At 41.7% G+C, this 26,968-nt stretch overlaps 1 protein-coding gene across 3 annotated transcripts in view; it reads left to right on the forward strand.

Moving 5' to 3' along the window:
- Positions 1-26,968, forward strand: part of LOC132398473 (rho GTPase-activating protein 8-like) — a 97,655-nt gene that overhangs the window by 30,160 nt on the left and 40,527 nt on the right. For all 3 annotated transcript variants that reach the window (XM_059977970.1, XM_059977971.1, XM_059977972.1), the window contains exons 4-7: positions 5,291-5,378; positions 9,254-9,385; positions 13,880-13,966; positions 21,073-21,171. In XM_059977970.1, the coding sequence (XP_059833953.1) occupies positions 5,291-5,378; positions 9,254-9,385; positions 13,880-13,966; positions 21,073-21,171 (406 nt within the window). The remainder of the gene's footprint in view (positions 1-5,290; positions 5,379-9,253; positions 9,386-13,879; positions 13,967-21,072; positions 21,172-26,968) is intronic.

The following is a 26,968-nucleotide window of genomic DNA, read 5'->3' on the forward strand; positions in this document are numbered from 1 at the left end:
CACCTTCTTCATTACCTGCCCTGCACTTTCTCTGTAGTTGCTACACTTTATTTCCATTGTTATTGTTTTACCTTGTTCTATCTCAGTTTATTGTGTAATGATCTAATTGAAGTGTTTCACTGTATTTTGGTACGTGACCATAATAAACCAATTTCAGTTCCAAATTGCCTGGCTGCTGCTGAACCAGACAATTGTATTGAAACAGTATGGAGAAGCAATGCCTTCCTCTGTGGCAGGGGTTCCCAACTTTTTCTTATGCCTTGGACCAATACCATTACACAAGGCGTCAGTGGACCCAAAGTTGAACCCCTTTTCTATTGTTTGACTCAGAGAATGTGATATTCTATTGGCTCTGCTCCTACCCCCTTCTCTCTACTCCTCCATGTTTGCTCATTTATTCGGACCTGAAACTGTTTCTTGGTTTTTATACATAACTCTCATATGCTAACTCGTGTATCTTTGCACATTTTTTGTTGGTTTCATCCATTATAAGCTCCATTAATATTTATAATAGGCATTACCTTTGAGTAGAGAGACCGGGCCCTAACGTGGGCAAATAGGATTAGCTTAGATTGGCATCTTGGTTGGGATGGTCAAGGCAGGCTTTAAGGACCTGATTCTATACTGCCCAATTTTATGATTATATCTGTGTAGTAACTTTTATTTGTGCTGAAGGCAGAAACTAGTAACCATATTAGTCAAAGTATTTGGAACTAGACAAGATATTTTTGCACATTAAGCAACGGGGTCAGATTTCTGACATCAGATTTTACATTTTAACATTGGGGAAATAAGAAAAAAAACTTGTAAAGTGCAATTTTATCCTTAAAGTGCATTATAGGTGATGAAGTATTGTGGCGGCCCACTTCCCAGCACACTCGAACCGGCTCACAAAACGGCACGCGCCAGCATTGAGGCCGGTCCCAAGTAGGGGGCTTCTTCACCAGCAAGGGGAAAAGCCCGTGCGCGGGACGGGACTGTGAATATGTGAATACAGCATTCCCACCCTGGGGAGGGTGGGATCAGGAAGGCTTTAAAGTGAAGCTGCGAAGTTTGAATAAATCTCTTTTGCAACTGCAACTCATCTACTGCGTGTCGATATTTCAGCGTTGTGTGTAGCACATCGCTACAGTATTTCTGTTTTTGCACTATTTTTAATTTAACAAATATACATACATATACTCACTGTAATTCATTTATGTTTTCTCTATATTTTTCATGTATTACATTGTATCGCTGCTGCTAATTTAACAAATTTCGTGACATATGCCGGTGATATTGAACCTGATTCTGAACTGGAGCCAATTTTGCACTGTAGAAAAAAGCAGCTTGTTTCTGCACTGCAAGCATCAGACTGCAATACGAGTGATGTTATTATCTGTTTAGAAATTCTGTTTGGAAAAACAGATATTGGCCAAGATATCTGGGATGTGTCTCCTGCTGAATAATGCCATGGAATCTGTCATAGCCACCTGGAAGAACAGGCAGAATCTTGATTCAGAATCTCATCCTCAATATTAGACTGTTGTCATCTAGACAGTGTGTCTTGCTCATCAGTATTTGCTAATAAATAATGCTATTAACCATGCTGTTACTTTATGCCAGCAATTGAAGTAGTTCTGAGTTGCCTCACTCCATTCTCTTAAAAACTACACCTAGTCTTGATGCTCTACATGCAATGTCAGCAAGTAAATGAACTTAAATAGTAAAGATATTTGATTAAACCAGTGGAAAAATATCAGTAAGGTAAAATTCCATATGTCACAATGCAATATTCTAAAAATTTGTAAAAATGTAGACCACAAGGGAACACTGGAAAATGCATTCCTCTTTGGTGCATTTCTGTTTCTGCAATTAGCAGATAGATGAATATTTGGAATGTAATAGTTGGAAGTGAGGGAGAAGGGAAATGCTACCAAAAGACAGTCTCTCTTGTGTTGTGATGACAAATCAAAAGCGACATTTGCTTCTTAACTGTAGAGGTTATAGTGTTGTGTAAGTGAGCTTACTGTTTACAAGTTGGTTGGCATATTGCTTACAATATGACCTCTCAACAAAGGAATTTTAGATCCTGAAAGTGATACAGATACCCAGTTCAACGATCTCTGCTCAGTCTTGTCAAAAGTAGGTCAATCAGGTTAAGGTGTTGCATTCAAGCAGATGTTTCAGTAGTAATTCTGGAGAAACCATATTTCCATTATTAAAACTGATGCTTATATTTTTGTATAGCGATTTGAGCAATTACTGCAGATCTACTTATGTTAACAGTTAAAATCCTTTGCACTTTTATGACGTGCAGAAAAACATTCCATTAATTTGGGTTGCTTAACTTTTTATATGAAACAAATTGTTATGCCACAGTAGATATCAGGAGAAATTATTCTACAGCTCTTTTATATTATATCATGGTTAAATGATTGAGCGGCAATTGGGTTCTTATCCATTCCTAAACATACTGGCACAGAAAATTTAATGATTGAAGTTAAAGGATGAATTGAAATTCTATGGAGTTTTCAATAACTGCAGTCATCCCTAAATGCTTTCATGTCAGAAGTAATTACTGTTGTAATGTGCGTCTGCCAGGGCTCAAGTTATTGCTGTGTCTTGGAGTTGGAAGGTTTGTGGCTCAAGTCTTCTTCCAGAGACTTGAGCACAAATCCTTCACCTGGCACTTTGTTGCAGTCTGAGGGGGTGCCGTACTATTGGAGGTGCCAGTCCTTTGATAGGACATTCAACCAATCTACCCTGCCAAATGCAGGAAATAGATCCTGTGGCATCACTTTGGAAAAGGAGCTGGAGAGCTGTTTTATTCCAATAATCATCCCTCAATTTATATACAAGGAAATTGATTAATAATTTGCTGACTTTTTTCTGACTAAGCACTTAATACTTAGGGATGGGTCACACGTAATCCTCATACAGCCTTTCATTGCTTGAGACTAATGTAAGAGAAGCATTTTGGTCAGTGCAGAACCTAACAGGTGGAGCAAGGACATTTTAGAGTAACTCCAGAACACAAGCACCATGCTGCACAGATAATGACTGAAACAAAGTTTGCAGGATTTTATTATTTAAATTATTCAGATTTCCATATTTATTCAAACTTTTAAATAAATATATTGCGATTCCACTTTTTCGGGTGGGATTTCCAATTCGGAATTGATTAAAGCCCAAAGATGGGAACTCCTGGTAGGAAATTCGTCTTAGAGGATACAGGTTGAAATACCTTTACTCAAAAATCTGAAAAACTCCTGAAATATGTAATTTTTTTTAGCACTGGCATGACATCACAAATGGACAATTCCACAAGGCGCTGGCAAGTTTCCCAGGCAATGCACAGGTCTCTGCATAGAACAGACAGTTCTGAGATGTGACCTCACATAGAACAAAGAACAATACAGCACAGTACAGGCCATTTGGCCCACAATGTTGTGCTGACCCTTAAACCCTGTCTCCCATTAAACCCTCCACCTTAAATTCCTCCATATACCTGTCTAGTAGTCTTTTAAATTTCACTAGTGTATCTGCCTCCACAGACTCAGGCAGTGCATTCCACACACCAACCACTTTCTGAGTAAAAAAAATGCTTCCTCTAATATCCCCCTTGAACTTTCCTCCCCTTAACTTAAAGCCATGTCCTCTTGTATTGAGCAGTGGTGCCCTGGGGAAGAGGCGCTGGCTGTCCACTCTGTCTATTCCTCTTAAAAGTTAATGACAGTTAGAACAACACTGCATAAAGCAAAAGTGAAGATCTCAATCATGTATTGAAAGAATGGATTCATCATGGTCGGAATGATTATATGCTGCTTAAAGGTATGCTGATCATGAAACAAGCAAAGATCTATCACAACAAACTGAAAATTGAATGTAATTGTGAATATTCAGCAGGTTGGTTGCAGAAATTTAAGAAAAGACATGACATTAATTTTTTTAAAGATTTAAAACATTTTAAAGATAAAGCGTCTGCTGATCACAAAGCAGCAGAGAAATTCATTGAGTGAAGATCGTTGCTGATAAAAATCTTAACACCAGGACAAGCCTAAAAAGCAGATTTATACCTTGCATAAAATCTGAAATATGCAAATACACAGTACTTTAATCAAAACACAACACTGTGGCTGGAGATAGGTTGTTGTTCAACAGCTGATTCAGCTATTCTCCTGATGTTGCTTTTGATATTCTGCACATATTATATTTCCATTAGATTAATAGTATGTAATACTTTTTGGTGTTAATTACATATGTGTGATGAACAAGTGTAAGACAAAGACTGGAAATTATGGTGATCCCAAGATATCTTGTTATATATTCCAAAATCCAGAATCTGAAATACTTCTGGCCCCAAGCATTTCAAATAAGGGGTAATCAACCTGTATTATTATTGTGATTGATCTTGGAATGCTATTGTAAGAACTTGCCCACTGAGCAATATTTATTGCAGGTTTCTGTGTTTTCTGTGCTTATCAGTTTAAGAAGGTCTGGATATATTTTACTTCTGTAGCCTTCTGAAGAGCAAGAATGTGGCGGCTATACTGCTTTGGTTTTTTTTCTATTAAACCTTGCAGCATTAAAATTAGGAATTTATACTCCTGTCTCTTGTATCAGTCAGTCATTTTTTTTTACCATGTTAAAGGCCCAAGAGGGGCCAAATCAATTATTGGTTTGGTGCAGGAGAGGGGGGAGGGTTGATTTTTTTTTAGGGTTTTGATTGGATGTTTACAGTGGGAATTCTTCCTCATTTCATCCTTTGCTAGACATAATATGGATTTTTTGTGCATTTTGACAGTCAGTACTCTCAAAAAAAGAAAATGAAGGGTTCTCCTTGCGCTTTTATGGTGAACTCTTAAAGATGTATTCAGCATAAGGAGCATCATTCTTGTTCTAATTATAGCTGTTACCGCCACATAAGTACCTACTGATTAATTGCATTGAGCTTCTGGTTTTGTGAGTTGTTGAGATTAGGGTCAGTTGATGGTCAGTAAAACAATCAATTTCTCTATTGTTTAGAAGCCATGACTCTTTCTTGTATTTGTTTTCCAGTGTTACAGTTTCAGCCTAAACCTACCAAGGGTTTTTGTGTCACAGCACCAAATCATTTGCTTCATGTTACCATCCTCAGCACTGCTGTATTTAGTGATAAGACAAAGTTCTTTATACCTTGGAATTGGAATTGCTGAATTCTGATCACCGTATGTATGTGAGGAGGATATCTGCGTTCATGGAATTCATTAGGGTATATATCTCCTGTTTGTATCCAATATGAAAATTTAGGTTTTATCTTTTCAATCAGGTGATGATAATTATGGAAGGAAACTGGTTATTTTTAGCTGCTGTCGAATGCCTCCTTCCCATCAACTCAACCACCGGAAGTTGCTTGAGTAAGTTAATTTTCTGTAACAAAACCTTTTCGTAGACAACTGCATGAATCACGTTGACGATTATGCACTCTCCCCACTAATCTATACCATTTTAGTAACATTTTTTAACTTTGAATTGAAACAGTGTTTTAAACTTCCATAATTAATTTCACATAAGATCAGAAAATGTTGTATGTGTTTGATAAATTATAGAATGTTTTTAAATAACTCTTTAAAAAAAATTACAATTTTGTGAAATAAAATGTGTTAAATAACTTGCATTTGTTTACACTAAAATAACCCCAACAAAGGTGGAACATTCCATAAAACAAATATGAGCTACATGCCTATTTGTTTGTATACTCCCAGTTCTGCCTTTCTCCTCCCCTCTCTCAAAATAATCATTTTGAGCACTTCTCATACAAACAACGTTGATCAGAGTGCTTTACAATGGAATAAATTGCAAACATGAAAATGAGACAAAATGATGTTAGTTAAAAGCAGGATGAAATGAGTAGGTTTTGAACTGCAGATTAAAAGTGCCCCCTGAATCTGCATCTCTTATAGTTTTATATTTTTATATATATTTTTCATATTTTATAGTTTTATATTGAGTTCCACAGCGTAGGAGTGTAGTTCAGAAAAGCTGACCTGCAAACTCTCTTGAGGAAGATTGTTTAAATTTTAAGAGACCAGCAGAAGAAGACCTGAGAGCTCGAGCAGGATTATAAAACAAAAACTTTCCTGATGTACTCCAGTTCCAGACCATTGAGAGATTTAAAAACAAGTAAGAGAACTTTAAAAAGCAATTCTAAAAGATAATGGAAACCAATGCAGAGTGGTTAGGACAGGAATTATACGCTCCCTCATCCTGGTTTTAGTTAGAAGTCTTGCAGTAGTGTTCTGAATAAGCTGTAGATTGCTTTGGCAGTGCAGTAAAAAGTGCACTGCAGTACCTAGTTATTCAATATAACATCATTTGAATGTACATTTGAAATATTTCTTAAATGTGGAAATGCTCCTCTGGTCACTTCCTTTATGTGAGATTTTAAAAACTCAAATCTGAATCAAAGATGAGACCCAAGGTTGTCACTTCTTGATGAATTTGGCTCCTTTTGTGAAAATCAGAATTTTATTTCTTTTGTCTTTGGGACCAACTGTAAGTATTTCAGTTGTATCTTCATTTGGGTTTAGGAAATTATGGCTCATCCATTTGTTTATTGCAGCCATACAAGAAGTCTGAGAAGATGGGGTGTAATCATCGTCATGTTCAACGAGATATACAATTGCGTGACATTTGTACAGTGAAGTTATGGATATATCTGCACATGTTCTGTCCATAACATCAAAAGCGCATGTACACATCTGCAAAAGCTGTCAAATTTAAGTACCTACATGCCATCTCACAGCACTCCGATGCATGTGATTATCATTCTGTTGCAACAATGTTGGGGGTGGGAGGGGGAGTGGTAAATTGACATGTTGGGTTCCTCCAAATACAAGTTCTTTGTTAACTGAAGTTAAAGACTAGTCTGACAGCGCCATCTTGTGGAATATAACATATGGGATATTAGTATTCCCACATGTAATTCCTTCCTTTGTCCTCTGTGCAGCATATTTTTCCTCTACTAATGCTGATGTGCAGATGAGTTGCTGCCTTTTCAATTGCCCTTCGTAGTCAGTGCACATTTTAAGTGCCTGGTTGTTGTTGCACTCACTTTGAGGAGTAGCCTCTGTCACTTGCTTGCAGCAGGGGATAATAAATTTCCATTTTTTATTATTATGCCTTATTGGGTGGTCTGTTTTGTTTTACACAAAAATCATAATGCACACTGCTTAAGTTAAGATTCCTTTTCTCTCAGATTTAATTGTGGTGAGCGTGTTCAATCGATAGATTGCTCCAGTTTGCTTCCTATGGTCAATTAATTTGGCTAAATTTTGAGGCCCTCCAGGGTCAGGATATTATGGATATTGTGTCCTTGCTGTCTACATGATGTGCAAGCCAGGGCAGTATGATAGAAGTCCATAAGAAATGGGAGCAGAAGTATGCCATTCGGCCTGTCTACTAGCCCAATATGAAAAGCAAGCTGTCGCCCATTCACCAGGTTCTCCGTGCAGCTGATGAAGCCAAAGGAACGGCAGAGACTGGTACGGTTTGACACCAGCAGCATCGCAGGATTTGCTGGTCAGCATTGAACTCAATGTAGGATTGCCTTAGGGATTTCACCTCCGGGCTTTTCCTTGGGGCTTACACCCGAAGCCTTCTCCAGGAGTGGGTATAGCTGTAAAGCAGAGGAGGTTTGAGATCAGAACTTTCCTCCTCTTGGGTGAGCTGCCAACCATGCCTGACGAGCCCTATCTGCCTAAAGCGACCAGTTTTAAGGTGCCAGTAACCTGCCTTTGCCCCTTCCCCTTCCACCGGGCTAGGTAACGTACAGGCCGGGAGCTGGACCTGGTTGCCAGAGGCTACTTGAAATGCACGCCATTGGGAGCATTTAATAGGTATTCAGCGCCTATCCCCAATACTGGCCCAGGCTATGACATCCTCAAGGAACCCTTAAAATTTAAAGATCAGCTTGTCACATGTACATCTAAATATACAGCAAAATGCATTGTTCACATCATTGAACACAGTCCGAGACTGGGAGGGTCGTTTGCAAGTTTTGCCACACTTTCAGCGGTAACATAGCATGCTCACATCTCACCAACCAGGGCACCTGGAGGAAACTCTTTTGGTCACGGGGAGAACGTACAAACTTCTTGCACTCTTTGGTGGGAATTGAACCCTAATCGCTGGCACTGCCAAGCATTTTGCCAGCTGTTACGTTATTGTTCCACCGTGGACTCCCTGCATTTGTTCTCGTAAAACATTTTCCAGATTTGCCACTTTCTTAGCGCTGGGAGAAATCTGCAGCATTTTATAGATTTTACTTCTAAGTTGAAGGTCTTGACGTGAGGATTATTTGGAACTTTATCCAATGATCTATGTTGCAAGAATTGACAGATGGAGGTGTTTGGAGTAGGTAGAGCAGAAGCTGGCCAGGCATGCAGTTTTTTTTGGGGAGATCATTAACAATCTGCAGCTGATGGATGAAGAGAGACTTCGGCGGTAATAAACCTGCTTCTCCTTGCTCCTTCTTGTAGATAAATATATGCTTAAAGACTTGATGTTTAGGGCTGAAGACCTTATTCTCCCGACATCTATCCTCATAGTCAGGAGAGAAAAGAAACTGTAGTTCTACAGGATTCTGCAGGATTATTACACAGAGGCTCGTGCAGTGATTTTAGCCTGGGATAGAGTGACAGTCAGCGTCTCTTCCCCAGGGCACCACTGCTCAGTACAAGAGAATATGGCTTTAAGGTAAGGGGTGGGAAGTTGAAGGGGGATATTAAAGGTAGGTTTTTTTTTACTCAGAGAGTGGTTGGTTCATGGAATGCACCACCTGAGTCAGTGGTGGAGGCAGATACACTAGTGAAATTTAAGACACTACTGGACAGGTATATGGAGGAATTTAAGGTGGGAGGATATATGGGAGGCAGGGTTTAAGGGTCGGCACAACATTATGGGCTGAAGGGCCTGTACTGTGCTATATTGTTCTATGTCTCTCACTGTTTAACTATTCCCACCATCCTTCCCCAACCCCCATCCTCCACTGCCACTTCGATAAGAGAATTTCTTCTAAGTTGACACTCAGAAACCTGCCATATTTTGTTCAGATTAATCTTTCTATGTTGATATTTTATTAATATTAAAAATATTAATATTTTTCTTTGTCATTGGTCATAATAGGCTTGGACAGGTTTAAGTTTGGATGTGACAAGCTTGTGTTTTGTTAATTAGTCAGCACTGCAGTAAGTAATTTGAAGTAATCTACTTTGCCTTCTACCCTGTCTAGGTACCTGAAGTACACACTGGATCAGTATGTCGAGAGTGATTATATTCTGGTTTACTTTCACTACGGCCTGAAAAGCAGCAATAAGCCATCTTTAAGCTGGTTGCAGAATGCCTACAAGGAATTTGACAGAAAGTAAGACGGGTTCTTCCAAGTTATCCAATCTATGCTCACAAGCAAGTTACTCAGTATTAAGGATCCAGTTTAATTTTCTGTATAGCCCATGCTCATATTCTTGGCTTATGTTAGTCTCTGTGTGAGACTGTTGATAATAGTTCAATTTAATATCAGAGAATGTATGCGGTATACAACCTTACTCTTGGCAGAGATCCATGAAATGGAAGGGGGAGAAAACTAAGGAATGACAGAAAATGTTATAACCTCACAGCCCCCACCCCATGCAAAATGGTGGGTCTTGAACTTTTTTGTTGCAGTTGTACATGCTGGATTTTTCGTTGAAGTTAACACTGCCCAAGCTGAGTACGCTGATGTAGGAATGCTGCTTTGTCACAAGTACATTGTCACGTTAAACCTGTGCCATGGCTTCATTACTGAAACCACAGAAGATAATTATAGATGGCAAGTCTAGTGAGTGGGGAAAAAAATGAATTTTTTGCTTTTGGAACAGGTGTGTCAGAATACTATTTTTAACAAATATAGTCAGGGAAGTGCGTACTTGCTAGTGGCTGTGTTTAGCATATTACTGACAGTACAAATATTTCCGAAACCATTAGTGCTGATTAAACGGCATTTTAAAATGCATTGATCAATATCATTACAGTTGAAAAATGAAATGGAATGAGCATGAGTATATATCATTCTCATTACCAAAGCATCTCAAATGAAAAGAGTAAATGCTGGAAATATTTTATTTAGAAATACAGCATGGTAAACAAACCCTCCAGCCCTTCAAGCCTGTGCTGCCCAGTTACACCGAAGTGACTAATTAACTCACTGACTGGTACATCTTCAGGATGTGGCAGGAAACTGGAGCCATGAGGTCACAGAGAGAACGTACAAACACCTTACTGAGAGCAGAGGAATTGAACCCACATCACGAGCGCTGTATTAGCATTGTGCTAAGCCCTACACTACCGTGCTGCCCCAAAGATTATTCAACCAATAGGAAGGATCTGGGAAAAGAAGAATAATGCTTTGTGTTGATGTGACCTTCCATCTGAAATGTTCTTGCAGGCGGACAATTTACTTGTGCGGGATCCTGTGATCTGCAGTAAAAGACCTATTCAGGGTGGGTGGTGAGGGAAATCTTGTGCCCTCCCTTGAATAGGAATCCACAATCTATCTTGACAGCCTGGAGTAGTCCAATAAGACCTCGGTGAAGCAACACAGCTCCAACACAAATGACGGCATGTGCCAGCAGTAACAACCTGGCTATATTCAGCTCAAGCTCTGTTTTCACATGGCAGGAAGTGGCAGCTTAGGATATGTCCTTAGATTCTGCAGTAGGATTTTAAATGCCACAATGTTTGCTGCTTTGGGCAAGTGTCCTGTCACTTAGCCGGACATTCACTTGAAACACTTGCACTGAGCAACCTTAACTCAAACCTATAATGTTCCTTTTCTGATGGACCCAAGGTTAGATAGCTTATGTAAATCTTCCCATATTTGATACAAAAATGTATATTTAATCCAGGGTTCTTTTATCAGTGTTGGGCTCCTGGGTACATGTTTGACTTTGTTACTGTTGCTGCATTCAGAGATAAATTTTCCCTTTCTTGTCTGGAGTCTGGTGTTTTGAACAATTCCAACCTACAGTTGTGGAGGTTTCTAGTTTCTGGTCATTATCAGCTGAATGGTGATAGATCTCCCGTAGCTTTCATACTAATTTCTCAGGCATAAACTTCTTCAGTTTAAGGGGGTTTTTAACAACATTGACAGATTCATTTCCAGATTGTTTTCAGATGTGTACTCAGATGAATGGGCAGTCTCACTTGGGGTGATATATGCATAGTGAATTCCTGACTCGACTGAAATATTGTCCTGTTTCCATGAATTCTGTCACCTTTGTATTGTCATAGTTGAATTGCAATGCCTGGGAGACAGGAGCCTGAGATTTAAAGGGCATATCGGGTGATAGAGGGCCCTGAGTTTAGAATCATTTTATGTGCTAAATTGTGCAGGTGTCCAACTTCCACAGGATGAATCTGCCCATGTCAAACAGAAAATCACACACTTGAGCCGATTAACAAGAGTACAAAGGTTATAATCTATGATCAGGTGTTGGAAAATTCTCTTGCTTTCCCCGGAGAGGTCAGGGGTTTCCCGCCTCAGCCATTGGCTTAAGGCTACTGGGAGTGACAAGGTGCGTGGAGCGCAGTAGCTGGGCAGTAGCCTTGAAGAGAACATGCAGCAGCTTTTAGTGGCTGCCTCCCTTCTTGGTTATGAGGGGAGAGTATGAGTGAATAAGGGAGTGATGGGGAAGGAGGAGGAAAGGAACTAAAAGTGAAGGGGGAACAAAGATGCAGAGGCTAGGAAGGATGAAGCAGGCATTTAGAGGACAGGGAACTGAAGGAGGGAGGGAATCAAGGTGGTGCTTCAACAAAAAAAAAGTGTGCAGGATTGTGAATCAGTGCATCTGGGTAAATGTGTGTGCAGCAGATCTCCTTACCGTTGTACCAAGATGTCACACTGTTAACCCCCGTAGTGCAAGAACAATTCCACTTGGAGAGGATTTGCATGCAGGCATCCCCGCTTTTCGGGATTGGAACAGAAGCAAGTTATATTCTGTCCTGAAGGACTCGCTAAGCAGGAGATTTGCTTCTGCCGAAGTTCACCTGTAGTTGGAATTGGTTAATCAGTGCTAATTCCTGAAAATCATTGGGTATATTAAGTCCATCATATTGAAGAGGCCCAGTCTGCCACAGAAAATGCCCACTTTCATTTTGAGATCTGGGCTGAGTTATTGAGACTGATAGCACTTTGGTTAAATGTAGACCGGAGAGCTGGCTTGTGGTTGGCCGAAAGGTAAGGGAGAATCAATGACAGACAGGGAAATGGTGTATTAAAGTGGAAGGAGTGCAGATAAATCATCACATCACCTGGAGAGATTGTTAGCTCATAAGGCAGTGAAGCACAGAGGATTAGGCCTTTCAGCTCATCGAGTCTGCTCCGCCATTCGATCGTAGCTGATTTCCCTCTGAACACCATTCTCCTCCTCCTCCTGCCCATACTCTTTGATGCTCTTACAAGCCCACTCTATCCAGGCTTTTTGATATTTGACCAGCTTCAATGAGATCTTCCTCATTCTTCTAAACTCCAGTGAGTACAAGTGCAGAGCCATCAAACAGTCCTCATACGATAACCCTTTCATTCTCTTGGCCCTCCTCTGGATGCTCTCCAATGGCAGCACATCCTTCCTTAAGTACGGGGCCCAAAATGGCTCCAAATGTGTTCTGACCAAAGGCTGATGAAGTCAGAAACAGTCCAATATCACTGCCATGTGTAATGAAATTTGTTGTTTTGCAGCAGCAATACGGTGCAATACATGAAATATTCTACAAATTATAATAAGGAATATATATTAAAATTTAAATTAAATAAGTGGACTGCTGTACCTCCTCTGTGGTAGTAATAAGAAGGGCACATGTCTGGGTGATGGGAGTTTCTATTGATGGGTGCCACCTTTTTTTTTGAGGCATCACCTTTTTGAAGGTGTCCTCTGCTGGGGAGGCTAGTGCCTATGATGGAGCTGGCTGAGTTTGCGAGCCTCTGCAGCTTTTTCAGCTCTTCAGCAGTGGTCCTTCATATCAGTCGGTGATGCAACCACTTAAAAAAACTCTCTATGATATATCTATAGAAATTTGCTAGTTTTCAGAGACATACAAAATCTCCTCAAACTTCAAATGAAATATAGCCGGCAGTGAGTCATCTTTGTAATCACATCAATATACCTACCTTCCCCCTCACCTGGCTTCACCTATCACCTTCCAACTTGTAGTCCTTCCCTTCCCCACCTTCTAATTCCAGCCTCTTCCCACTTTTTTCCCATTCTTGATGAAGAGCCTTGGTCCAAAATGTTGACTGTTTATTCCTTTTCTTAGGTGCTGCCTGCCCTGCAGAATTCCTCCAGCATATTGAATGTGTTACTCAATATGCTGGGCCAAGATAGATTTTCAGATAGCCGTTGGCAACCAGGAACTTGTCCATTCTCCCAATCTGTGAACTCGTTCTACAGACTCCCTGCTTCCTCAACAGTACCTGCCCCTCTAACTATCTTTATATCACTGGCAAATTCAGCCACAAAGCCAGCAGTTCTGTCATTTAGATCATAACATATAATGTGAAAATTAGGGGACTGAGCACTGGCTCCTCTAGTCACTGGCAGCCAACCAGAAACTGCCTCCTTTATTCTCACTCTTTGCCAGCTAGCCAATTTCTGTCCATACTAGTATCTTTTGTGTAATTCCTTGGGCTTTTATCTTGTTTAGCAGCCTGATGTGCAGCACCATGTCAAAGGCCTCCTGAAAATCCAAGTAAACAAAATCCAGATTCTCCTTTGTTTGTCCTGCTAAACTTCTTCAAAAAATGTTCGATGTGAAGCCACTCATAAGATGACTACAGTGGGAATTTTCAATGTCTGTGCTTGAGAAATGTTTATTTTTTTTCTAGATACAAGAAAAATCTCAAAGCTCTTTATGTTGTACATCCAACAAACTTCATCCGAGTTCTCTGGAATATTTTTAAGCCACTTATAAGGTACGTTTAGTGAGAAGGTTTGTAATTACATTGATTAAAGTCCTAAGATCAAAATGTGGAAGAGAACAGTGGGATAGTTTTGGTTAGAAATCTTGACCACAGCTGCTAAAGAATACATTCTCCCTTCCATCCAGCGATAGAGCAGGTGTCTACTTGCTTTTGATCATTGATCCCTTCTCACTGCAATAAATATTGTCTTGCACTTCTCACAGCAAAATGAGACTGTGCAGTTGTGGTCAGCAAAACAATGGAAGTTTTTAAGGAGCTGCATTGTTGATACAGGGTTGGCTTCCACAGTAAGTTGGAATTAATAAGAGTTCTTTGGTGGCAGGAAAGAATAGCACATGCATTCGGAGTTTCGTCAAAGTGATCAATAAAAACAGAATCGTCCACTGGTACAGATAACTCTCTCCAACAGTTTTATTATACCTTGTTTCTGATGTTTTATTTTTATTTTATGCCCTATTCCCGAATACTGGTTATTTTATGTACCTTCTATAGGTCATTTGTATCTTTCAAAACGTTTGTCTCCTGTGTGACCTCGCAATTCTGACTCCTATTTTTAAAATGTATCCTTTCCTTACTCGGCACATTGGTTTCATACAAAGCAAAACCTAATAGCATGAATGGCAGCGATGCTTCACTACCAGATGAACTCAGTATGTCCACTTTGAAAGGGAGAACACAACTGCTGCACCTTATGACCCTGTGATCTCTGTGTCAGAGGCCGATGTTAGGCTGACTTTAAAGAGAGTGAACCTTTGCAAGGTGGAAGGTTCCAGTGGACTACCTGATAAGGCTCTGAAGACCTGTGCTGACCGGCTAGCAGGAGTATTCGAGGACATTTTCAACCTCTCACTGCTCCGGGCAGAGTTCCCACTTGCTTCAAAAAGAAGAATGTGAGCTGCCTTAATGACCATCACTACAGCACAGGACAGAAAGAAGCTGCAGAGGGTTGTAAGTTTAGTCAGCTCCATCTTGGGTACTAGCCTACAAAGTACCCAGGATATCTTCAGGGGTGGTATCTTAGAAAGGCTGCGTCCATTATTAAGGACCTCCAGCACCCAGGGCAAGCCCTTTTCTCACTATCACTGTAACGTTCTCCTTCGGGTGTAACGAAACGCCGAATTTAACGTCCGGATAAACCACAGTTAATAAGAACCAGATCGCAGTAAGATTAACCATTTACTGTTCACTCTTCACATTAACATATGGTGAAAACTGTTGATAAAACAATACAAGATTGATACAGTATTTGTTCCTTCCTTAATATCACATTTCAAGTGTAAATACTTGCAAAGGTGACTATAACTACATTACACTAAGGTGCAGTATACAGGGAGAGTTTACCTGCTCCATTGACTACTTTAAATACATTTCCATGCAAACTATCCGCGACTCTTTAACTAACGAAAGCATAAACATTATCTACCGTCGTTACCTCTAACAGGATCAGCATTAACATCTTAGTTCAATATATCGATTATCTATTAACTTACAGCATTGCTCTCACTGTGATTTCTCATGCCTGCAAAACTGCTTGTGCTCAGGTGAGCCTCGTGGAAAGCCCCCACCCTCGCGCTAATTTCAAACCGGTGTTTTCCCACAAGACGCGGCGAAACCGGATGTGACGTCATCGCATGCCGATATATTTTACATGCAATGAATACACTTTAAACACTTCTAATTCTAACTAGAAAATACTATTGAATGAATTACTAAGCGAAAATATTATAAACTAAATAACTGTCGTAAAGACAGCACACTCCCCGCTTGACCTTCGTAAGGTCACAATGAGCAGAGTACAAAACTTAGTCTCTTAATCAGTCATTGGGTAGAAGTAGAATAACTTCTGTAACTGGCCCTTGGTAAATTTTCACATCGCCTTGGTCGGTAGTCTTCAATTCGATCTTCCTGACCTCGCTAGGGAATGTAGCAGTGATTCTGGCCATTGGCCTGCTGTTGCGGGTGGCTTGCTTGTCCCTGAGCAGGACTAAGTCTCCAACTTGAAGATTCCTGCGGGGTTCTGTCCACTTACGTCTCTGTTGCAACGAGTGTAGATATTTCTGTCTCCAGCGGGACCAGAACTGATTTGCCAGAGCCTGGACTTGTCTCCATTGCTTTGTGTACAAATTCTTGTCTGAGAAGTCTCCTGGTGGAGGAGGTGCTCCTGCCTTCTGCGTAAGGAGCGTTGATGGCGAAAGTATAAAGGGGTTTTCTGGGTCAGAAGACACAGGTAGGAATGATTGTGCGTTTATAATGGCTGTGACCTCTGCCATTAGGGTGCACAGTACCTCGTGAGCCAATCGGGTGTGTTGCTGCATCTCAGGTTTCCTTTTCCGGGTTTTCCGTAAGGACGTGAACCGTTTGACTGCCTGCTCTTTGTTATCTGGTGAGCGCTGGCGTGGTTCTCTGATTGGCAATGGGGCAACCCCATTATTTGCTTCATCTCTGAAGACCTTGGTGTCTTTGGTTTTTAAAGAAATGGTATCTTGAGCTGATTGTGCAAGTTTGTTGTCATACTTCGTTAGAGCGTAGACTGGCTGGCCCAGCGACTCGTCGCTTGCCTCGCGCTTGTTAACGCCTTGTTGTGCTTCCTTGATGCACGGGACACTCGGGCAGGGTTGAAAGATTGAATGGCGGCCACTCTCTAGCACATTGGTCTTGAGTGTGTTAACCATCGGTTTGTGTACGTCACCGAGACACACCTCTCCTATCACCACCCAGCCCAGATCCAGACGTTGCGCGAAGGGGGCGTTGAGTGGTCCATTGATCTGCTGCCTAACCTTGTGTACCTGGATAACATCTCTTCCTAATAGCAGGAGTATTTCCGCTTTCGGATCCAGCTCTGGGATGTGTTTGGCGATGTGGTGGAGATGCGGCTGGTGTAGCACCGCACTTGGTGTCGGGATCCCAGCGCGGTTATTCATGATTTCATTGCACTCTAAGAGCGGAGGGAGACAGATGACGACTTTACCATCCAGGGACTCGATCTGGATGCCTTCTGCCTTCCTTCCTTGGGTTTCCATGTTGCCTGAGCAAGTTTTGAGGTAGTATGGGAACCGCTCACTCTCAATGTTGAACAATTTAAAGAACTCTGGACTGACTAGTGAACGATTGCTCTGATCGTCCAGAATCACATAGGCTTTGATGGCCTTGTCTTTGGCTCCTTTAGGGTACACCTTAGTGAGGCAGATCTTGGAGCAAGAACGACTTGACTGAGCTTGACCACAAACTTCTGTACAGTTCGTGCTGACAGCTATTGACCTAGAGTGAGCCTCTCCCTCCCCGCCGTCCTGTTGTGGGGGTGAAGGAGCGCTCTCGGTTTGTGGTGACAGGTCGGGATGCATGGCCTCGACGTGATCTGGGCTGCCACATTCCGGACACTTCACGGCGATCGTACACTCTCTGGCGAGGTGAGAGGTTGAGGAACAGCATCTAAAACATATTCTTTTCTCCTTGAGAAGAGCCGTCCTCTCTTCAAGGGGTTTTTCCCTAAACATTCTGCATGCTTTCAGGGGGTGAGGTTTGTTATGCAATGGACAATACTTGCCAGGGTCGTTGTTAGTCGTAAGGGCTTCGGTCTTGAGCACTGACACGGGTTTATCAATGTTGAAAACATTCGAAACGGATCTGCCTGGCTTGGTGTAAATCGAACTGCTTCCTGGACCTACAAGGCTAGGGTCGTTTCGCCTCTTCGCCTCCTTGCACACAAACCTAGTGAGGTGCTTAAAGGGAGGAAATCGACCATCGTGGTCTTCCTTGTACTCTGAGGCAACAGTCAGCCACTTGTCCTGCAGCCCAAATGGAAGTTTGTCCACAATTGGTCTAATCCCGGATGGAGTATCTAGGAATACTAGACCAGCTGAATAGCCATCTTCTTTGGCGCCTTGGATCTCCATGAGTAAATCTCCGAATTCTCTTAACTTAAAGTGATCTTTGGCTGACACCTTAGGAAAGTTTTCCAGACGTCGATATAGCGCCGCTTCAATAATGTCGGGGGACCCATATCTCTCCCAAAGTCTCTCCCACGCTTCGCTTAAGGCTAGCTCAGGTTTGTTGATGTACACTGAACGCATGCGTCTCACCTGGTCGCGTGATTCTTTCCCCAGCCATTTCGCCATAAGGTCCAACCTTTGGGTTGCACTGAGCTGGACCCCGTCAATCACGTTGGTGAATGTGGAGAGCCAAGCACGGTAATTTTCGGGTTTATCGTCAAACTGGTACAGTCCCGAAGTGACGAGATCCCGTCGTGCTAAATACTGCAGCGTGGGATCGGCTGCAAGCGGCATGCGGGCTGGAGAAGTACGTTGGCGCCCATATGACTGAGAACGCACGTTTCTCATGGAATTTGCCATCCTGGATTCAACCTCCGCGTCTCTTCGCATCGAACTTTGTAACTTTGGTGTCAAAGTATATCGGTTGTCAGCTCTTTCATTCTTGACTTCATCGCGGGGCCGCGAGGGTAAATTCTCTTCCTCGTAGCTGGGGAAGTTATCGAATAGGTATGGAGAGGGGAGACGAGCCTGCCTGTCCGCTTGATATTGTACATAGTCGCTTGTGCGTTCCAGTCTGGTCCTTTCCAAAGCAGAACTTGTTTCGGTCAGATCACGCGACCCTTCAGCTTCTTCTATGTACTCTGCTTCCACCCTGGCAGCTTCTCCTTCTCCTTCTAGCTGCAGCACATGCAACTCTGTCGATATTTTTGTCATTTCCAACTGGGTTTCGGCTTCTCTGGCGGCCTCTTCTCTTTGTCTGGCAGCCTCTTCTTTCTGGATTTCGGCTTCTCTGGCAGCCTCTTCTCTTTGTCTGGCGGCCCTTTCGGCTTCTTTGGTGGCCAGTTTCATTTTCAAAACTGCTTCTTGTTTGGCGTAATGCAGTCGCACCTTGGCGGCTTCTGCCTTGGCTCTTGCCTGTGTGGACTTACTTGATGTCGTTCTACTGCCCTTGTCGCTGGGTGCCATCGACTTGATCCCGGATCGAGCTGACATTGCAGCACTTGGAACACCTGATAACGCCTGGGTGGGCTTACTTGATGTCGGTTTACTGCCCTTGTCGCTGGGCGGCGTCGACTTGATGCTGGATTGAGCTGACATTGCAGCACTTGAAACACCTGATAATGCTGCTTTTTCACTGTAACGTTCTCCTTCGGGTGTAACGAAACGCCGAATTTAACGTCCGGATAAACCACAGTTAATAAGAACCAGATCGCAGTAAGATTAACCATTTACTGTTCACTCTTCACATTAACATATGGTGAAAACTGTTGATAAAACAATACAAGATTGATACAGTATTTGTTCCTTCCTAATATCACATTTCAAGTGTAAATACTTGCAAAGGTGACTATAACTACATTACACTAAGGTGCAGTATACAGGGAGAGTTTACCTGCTCCATTGACTACTTTAAATACACTTCCATGCAAACTATCCGCGACTCTTTAACTAACGAAAGCATAAACATTATCTACCGTCGTTACCTCTAACAGGATCAGCATTAACATCTTAGTTCAATATATCGATTATCTATTAACTTACAGCATTGCTCTCACTGTGATTTCTCATGCCTGCAAAACTGCTTGTGCTCAGGTGAGCCTCGTGGAAAGCCCCCACCCTCGCGCTAATTTCAAACCGGTGTTTTCCCACAAGACGCGGCGAAACCGGATGTGACGTCATCGCATGCCGATATATTTTACATGCAATGAATACACTTTAAACACTTCTAATTCTAACTAGAAAATACTATTGAATGAATTACTAAGCGAAAATATTATAAACTAAATAACTGTCGTAAAGACAGCACAATCACCATCAGGAAGGAGTTACAGAAGCCTGAAGCCACACACTCAGTGATTCAGGAACACCACCTTCCCCTCTGCCATCTGATTCCTAAATGGACATTGAACTCTTGGACACTACCTCCCTTTTTAATATACAGTATTTCTGCTTGCGTGTTTTTAATCCTTTCAATATACATATACTATAATTGATTTAACTATTATTTTTTCCGCTTCTATATTATATCTTGCAATGAAGTTAACAAATTTCACATCATATGCTGGTGATAATAAACCTGATTCTGATATCCCTGCTACTTCTGAAGTGTATTTACTGCAAAAACTGGAACTTTGTGTTTTTCTTAGAGTAAGATGACCCCAGTCAATAAACCCCACTGTTTTAGAGTTGGTCATTGGAAGAAATATGTTTTATTGATTTGGAAATAATACTCACTGGATTCTAGTTAATTGGAACACATCCAGACCAGTACATTTTGGCCCAATTAAGCCATTGCCCCAATTAGCCAGTTTCATGGAAATTGTTAGAAAAGTATTTTTTTTAAAAGACAAACTACTGTTTAACTGATTAACAAATTATATATTTAAATGAAATCCAGAGGAAATGCGAATACTACAGTACTATAAAACTGTATTGGTTCCTAATAGTTATCAATGGAGGAATTCAAAAACTGTATGTTGTCGTGTTCGTTTGATTAACTGTAAATGAATAATATTAGTGCAGACAACTAATGTGGATAATGCCTTTATACAATCCTTTTTGATGATTACATACTCCAAATCTTCATTTTCATTATTGTAACATTAAAAATGCTTGTCGATACTTCTTCCTAGTTCTCAATTTCTTGAGGTAGTGAAATTGTTTCATTTTAACTTGGCAATTTCTGGCATTTCTCACTGAAATCTCAGTAGGCAAAACAGTTCTGAATTGCCTTACTACTTATTTCCCATCAACTCTCCATGACAAAAATTACTGCTTTTTTGAGTACAAACACCTGCAACTGATGCTATTTTTTTTAAACTGTTCACTGTAGTCACAGTGTAGTGTCTAACAGCCACACAAATGCATGTGACTGATGCTAGTTAGAAACTCTTCAGCAACAGTCTCCTGTCACACTGAAGTGTCATAGTGTCCCAAATAAATGAAGGGAATCCCGGCTATTTCCATAATCAGTTTTTCTTCTTTTAAAGTTTGTCCCAAATAAGCAGCTGTGCCAATTAACCAAAGGCCCAGTTAACCAGAATCCACTGTGGTTTGTAATACCGCCGTAAAGGTTTTTGTAACTTGTCTGTTGATTTTTTTTTTCAGTCATAAATTTGGAAAGAAGGTTATTTATGTAAATTACTTAAGTGAACTAAGAGAACATCTCAACTATGATCAACTCATCATTCCCCCAGAAGTGATCAGGTATGTTTAAGAATTATTTTTAACTATTGATTATTTCCTTTTATGGGGTCTCTCGGTTTTTCCTCTCATGTAACCTAATGATGTAAAATAATGACCATGCTGGTTGCATGGTAGGCAATCAGAAATGCTATTGAAGGAAGCACTCAGAAATAGACTGCTCCATGCTGCTGTCACCTGCTCACTGGAAGTGAAGCGTTCAGTTGCTGGAGGCAGTTCAGTTGATGCTGGATCGGTCTTGGATAGCTGCATTTAAACCAGTGAGATTCCCAGCCTGCACTGCTTCCTGGAGCAACAGCCTTGCTTAATGTACAAACTTGTGACACAGTGAAGTGCAGTGAAGCAACTTGGTTCTTGTCATTGCTGCTTCGATCATAGAAAGATTCAGCACAGAAGTGGGTTCTTCAGTCCACCAATAATCAGTCTCCCATTTATACTAATCATACATTAATCCCATTTTCCCTGCATTCTGTCAGCTCCCCCAGCCCCTGATTCTCCCTCTCACCAACACAGTAGGGACAATTTACAGCAGCCAAATGATCTCCTGACTTGAACATCTTTGGCATGTGGGAGGAAACAGGAGCAAGTGGGGTGGAGACTACATGGTCACTGGAACAGTGTGCAAACTCTACACAGACAGCACCTAAGCTCAGAATTCAGCCTGAGTCTCTACTAGTGGCACCAATAGTGTTGCCCAATGGCAAACCACTTCCTGTACAAATTTAATGCCATGAGCTTTCCTTCATTGTCTCTGAATTTCTCGAAGTGAACAATATTGTCCAGATCATTTCTTCGGAGCTCTACAATACAAAATTAATTGTTGTTCATTAAATTACAATGACCTTTCCTTCAATATTTTCATTCCCCTTCGAGCTGCTGATATTGTCCAGCTCATTGCTTTGGGTCACTGAAACACAATTATTTTTGACTAATTACAATGTTGTTGAGATAATTACAGATTCCTAAGTTCTCAATTTTAAATTTTACAACAGCATATGGCCCTCATCCCTCCTGCCTCTGCACTACACCCCCTGCCCAGAAGTTCCCATGCATTTGTAACTCTTAAGAGTCATAAACGTACAGCACTGTAGCAATCATTTGTTCCATTGTCTATACCAGGGGTCGGCAACCTTTACCACTGAAAGAGCCATATGGACCCATCTCCCACAGAAAAGAAAACACTGGGAGCCAGAAAACCCGTTTGACATTTAAAATGAAATAACACTGCATACAACGGTTTTTTTGTCTTTATGCTATGTATAAACAAACTATAATGTGTTGCATTTATGAAATTGATAAACTCCTGCAGAGAAAACGAAATTACATTTCTGCATGCAACAAAAACATTTTGAACTCCAAAAAAAAGACGTTGGGTTGAAGGTTACTCCATAGTTAGCCTACCTTGGATCAAAAAATTGAAAGAAATCACGCACTGGCGGGTGTCAGGCATTGGCAGTGGTGACATATATTAATAGCGATAAAAAACACGTTGTAGCGGTGTGCTAAACGCAGCGCTAAAATAACGACACGGAGTCGGTAAACTACAGTCAAAGATAATTTTATTCGAACTAAGCAGCCTTGCTTTAAAGCCTCCCTCAACCCGCCCCCTGTGGGCGCGGATGCTCCAAAAGACACGTACTCACAAACCCCCGTAGGCTATCTCCCTTAGCCGGAACGGTGGCTAATTGTGAGCCGGTTCGGATGTGCCAGGAAATGGGGTCGCCACAACGTTTTATTTAGATTATACAAGATCACCATAATCTTCAAATTTCGAATTACATTTCAAAAACTAACAAACTAACATAAAATACATTTTAATTAAATACTGACCATTTATTTTCTAAAGCCACAGGGAGCCGCAGCACAGAGATGAAAGAGCCGCATGCGGCTCCAGAGCCACGGGTTGCCGACCCCTGGTCTATCTGTAGCAATCCTACTTACTTCCATATCTCTCTGTACCTTACTCACTCAAGTAGCTATCAAGATGCCTACTGTCCCACCTACTCCGGCAGCTCATTCCAGACACCAGCTACACTTTATGTGGAAAAATTTATTTCTCAGATCCCCTTTAAATATCCTCCCTCTCTCAAAGTGATGTCCTTTAGTTCTAAACACCAATAGGAAACAGAAGCCTATCCTGCCTCTCATGATTTTAAAATTCTCTTTAACATCTCGGGTAGATGGAGCTCGTTGGCTTGAGAAGGTGGTCCATCTAAGAGAGGGGAAACTGATTTTAAACCTCCGCTGCCTTGCGGCCATGCCCACTCATGGGAAAGGCTTCAGGAGTAAACCCCGAGGACAAATCCGGAGCTGGAGTCCCTAAGGCAGTCTGACGTTATCTTCAACCTCGGTCTGGCAGCTCCTGCGACGACACTGGTGCCAAGTTGTATCGGCCCTTGCCCTTCCCTTAGACAACATTGGTGGTGGGGAGAGGGGAGACTTGTTGCATGGCAACTGCTGATCTTCCATACAACTTTGCCCAGGCCTGCGCCCTAGAAACCATTCCAGGCGCAGATCCGTGGTCTTGCGAGACTAACGGATGCCACCACTATGATGTCACTTCTCGGCTCCTTTACCCCAGGATAAACAGACCTTATAACAATCTGCTTTTAACTCAACCCTCCAATCCAAGTAAAACCTTTGTGAATCTTCTCTCCGCACACTCCCTAACTAAGTCACATCCTTTCTGTGCTGACCAGAACTGCGTACAATATTGGAAGTGCAGCATAACCAATGTTTTGAACAACTGTGATAAAGTCCTAGGTCCTGAACTTGTACCCTCAACCAGTGAGGGCAAGCATGCCGTACATTTTATGTACTGCGCTGTGTTGCCACTGGAAGGGAACTTTTCACTTGTATCCAAAAGTCTCTGTGTTTAACAACACTTCCCAGAGCTTATTATGTGTATATTGCTTAGGTTTAGCTTCCAAAATGCATGACCTCCCACTTGTCTGAATTAAATTGCATCTGCCATTCCTTTGTTCTCGGACAGGGTGTCTAATGATTAAAGACCCGGAACGCCCAATGACCCCAGGTTGCATTACTGAGGATGTGTACCAAAGCACACCCAGTTCATTAAGCCAGGTGGTGTCACACCATGATAATGAAAGGCATGGGCCAGATTAAAGTGGCTCCACTACACTACCCTATCCGCCATTGCACCTCATACCTCACCACACAAAACTCCACAACCTTATCTCTCCCAGCCTCACATATGCATCTGCTAATCATAAGGTCCAAGGGGGCACATACCCCCGCTAATCCGAGGCGCACCCCGATTTAACCATGGCCACACCCCCACAAACCCAATGACTTGTGTAAGGAGGAGCAAGATCCGATGAAGGCAAGTGTTGGACCTGGTTAATGAAGATGTGGGCCAGATCAGAGTGGCAGGGTTGCGTGACTCCGAATCTGAGGTGACGAGATCAAGAAGCACAGGGGAAGCACAAGTTCATTTATCTTGTGCATTAAATGAAGATTGTAATCCTAAACAATATTCTTCACTGTTTGTTTCGGTTGTAAAATTACTAACCATGCCACCTAGATTCTCATCCAAATCATTAGGAATGAACATCGATCCCTGCAGCACACCACTGGTCACCCCTCTCCAATCTGAAACAGTCATACACTACCGCATTCTGCTTCCTACTATCAAACAACATTCTTCACTGTTCAGTTTGCTGTTAGTTGTAAAATTATGTAGGGGAACATTTTGCATCTAGTGATCGCAATGCCATCAATTTTGAAGTAAAAATGCAGAAAGAGAGGTCTGGTTGAGGTCCTAAATTAGAGAAAGGCCAATTTTGATGGTATCAGGAAAGGACCTGGCAAGTGTGGATTGAGACGGTGTTTTCTGGCAAGTGGGAAGCATTTAAAAGTGAAATTTTGAGAGTACTGTGCAAAACTAGTATGCACCTGTTAGAGTAAAAGGTAAAGATAACAGGTGTAGGGAACCATGGTTTTCAAGAGATATTAAGTCCCTGGTTAAGGGAAAAAAAAGGTGTATAAGCAGGAACAAGTAACTTGCTTATGGAGTATAAGAAATGCAGGAGAACAGTTGAGAAAGAAATCAGGAGGGTTAAAAGAAGGCATAAAGTTGCCCTAGCAGACAAGGTGAAGGCAAATCCAAAACGATTGTACAAGTATGTTAAGAGCTAAAGGTTTGCAAGGGATAAAGCTGGTCCTTTGGAAGATCAGAATGGCAATTCATATGTGAAGCCTAAAGAAAAGGGGGAGATCTTAAATAGATATTTTTGTATTTACTCCGGAGATGGACACAGTCTATAGAAGTGAGGAAAAGTGGCGTCGACTTCATGGACCCTATCCAGATTACAGAGGAGGAGATGTTTGCTGTCTTGAGGCAAATTGGGGTGGATAGATCCCCTGGGCCTGACCATGTGTTCCCTGAGACCCTGCAGGGAAAAATGCAGAAATTGCTGGGGCCGTAGAAGAGATATTTAAATCCTCCTTAGTGACACGTGAGGAACTGGAGGATTGGAGGGCAATTAATGTTGTTCCACTGTTTAAGAAAGGCTCCAAAAAACCCAGAAAATTTTAGGCTGGTAAGCCTAACATCAGTGGTGGGAAAGTTATTGGAAGGTATTCTAAGGACTGGATATGTAAGTATTTGGTTAGACATGAACTGACTAAGGATAGTCAGCATGGCTTTGTGCGTGGTAGTTCATGTCTAACTGCTCTAATAGTTTTTTGAGGAAGTTACCAGAAAAGTTACCAGGAAGTTACCAGATGAAGGCAAGGTAGTAGATGTCCACGTGAGCTCTAGCAAGGTAATTGACAAGGACCTGCAGGAGAGATTGTTCATGAAGTTCGGTCACTCAGCATTCCTGTCTGACTGGGGGCCTGTGACTAGTGGTATGCTGCAGGGTTTGGTGCTGGCTCCGTCTATATCAACAATCTGGATGATAACCGGATCATCAAATCTGCAGATGACACCAAGATGGGGTGGTGTAGTGAATAGCAATGAAGGCTGTCGAAGCTTGCAGCAGGATCTGGACCAGCTGGGAAAAATGGGCTGAAAAATGGCAGATGGAATTTAATGTAGACAAGTGTGAGGTGTTGCACTTTGGTAGGCCTTGCACAGTGAATGGTGGGGAACTGAGGAGTGTGGTAGAGCAAAGGGATCTCAGAATATAGGTCCCTAATTCATTGAAAGTAGTGGCACAGGTAGATAGGGTTGTAAAGAAAGCTTTTGGCACATTGGCCTTCATAAATCAGAGGATTGAGTACAGGAGTTGGGATGTTATATTGTATAAGACATTGGTGAGGCCTAATTTGGAGTATTGTGTGGGGTTTTGGTCATCTACCAACAGGAAAGGTGTGAATAATTTTGAAAGAGTACCGAGAAAATTTACAAAGATGTTGTCGGGTCTGGAGGAACTGAGTTATAGGAAAGATGGATTAAGTTAGAGCTTTATTCTTTGGAATGTAGACAATTAAGAGGAGATTTGATAGTAGTATCCAAAATTGAGGGGTAGAGATAGTCTTTTTCCACGGAGGTTAGGTAGGACTACAACCAGAGGTCATAGGTTCAGGGTGAAAAGTTTAAAAGAAACATGAGGGGAAACTTCTTCACTCAGAGGGTTGTGAGAGTGTGGCATGAGCTGCCAGCATGTGGTCCATGTGAGATCGATTTCAATGTTTAAGAGAAGTTTGGCTAGGTACTGTTACATACCCCGTAACTGGGTGTCTGACCAGCAGAGAAAGAAGAATCCGTTGGAGTCTGGTGGTACCAAAACTAAAGGTATTTATTAGTAAACTACACAGTACAATATCAAAAATG

The sequence above is a fragment of the Hypanus sabinus genome, chromosome 8 (genome assembly GCF_030144855.1).
Source record: "Hypanus sabinus isolate sHypSab1 chromosome 8, sHypSab1.hap1, whole genome shotgun sequence".
NCBI classification, from domain to species: Eukaryota; Metazoa; Chordata; class Chondrichthyes; order Myliobatiformes; family Dasyatidae; genus Hypanus; species Hypanus sabinus.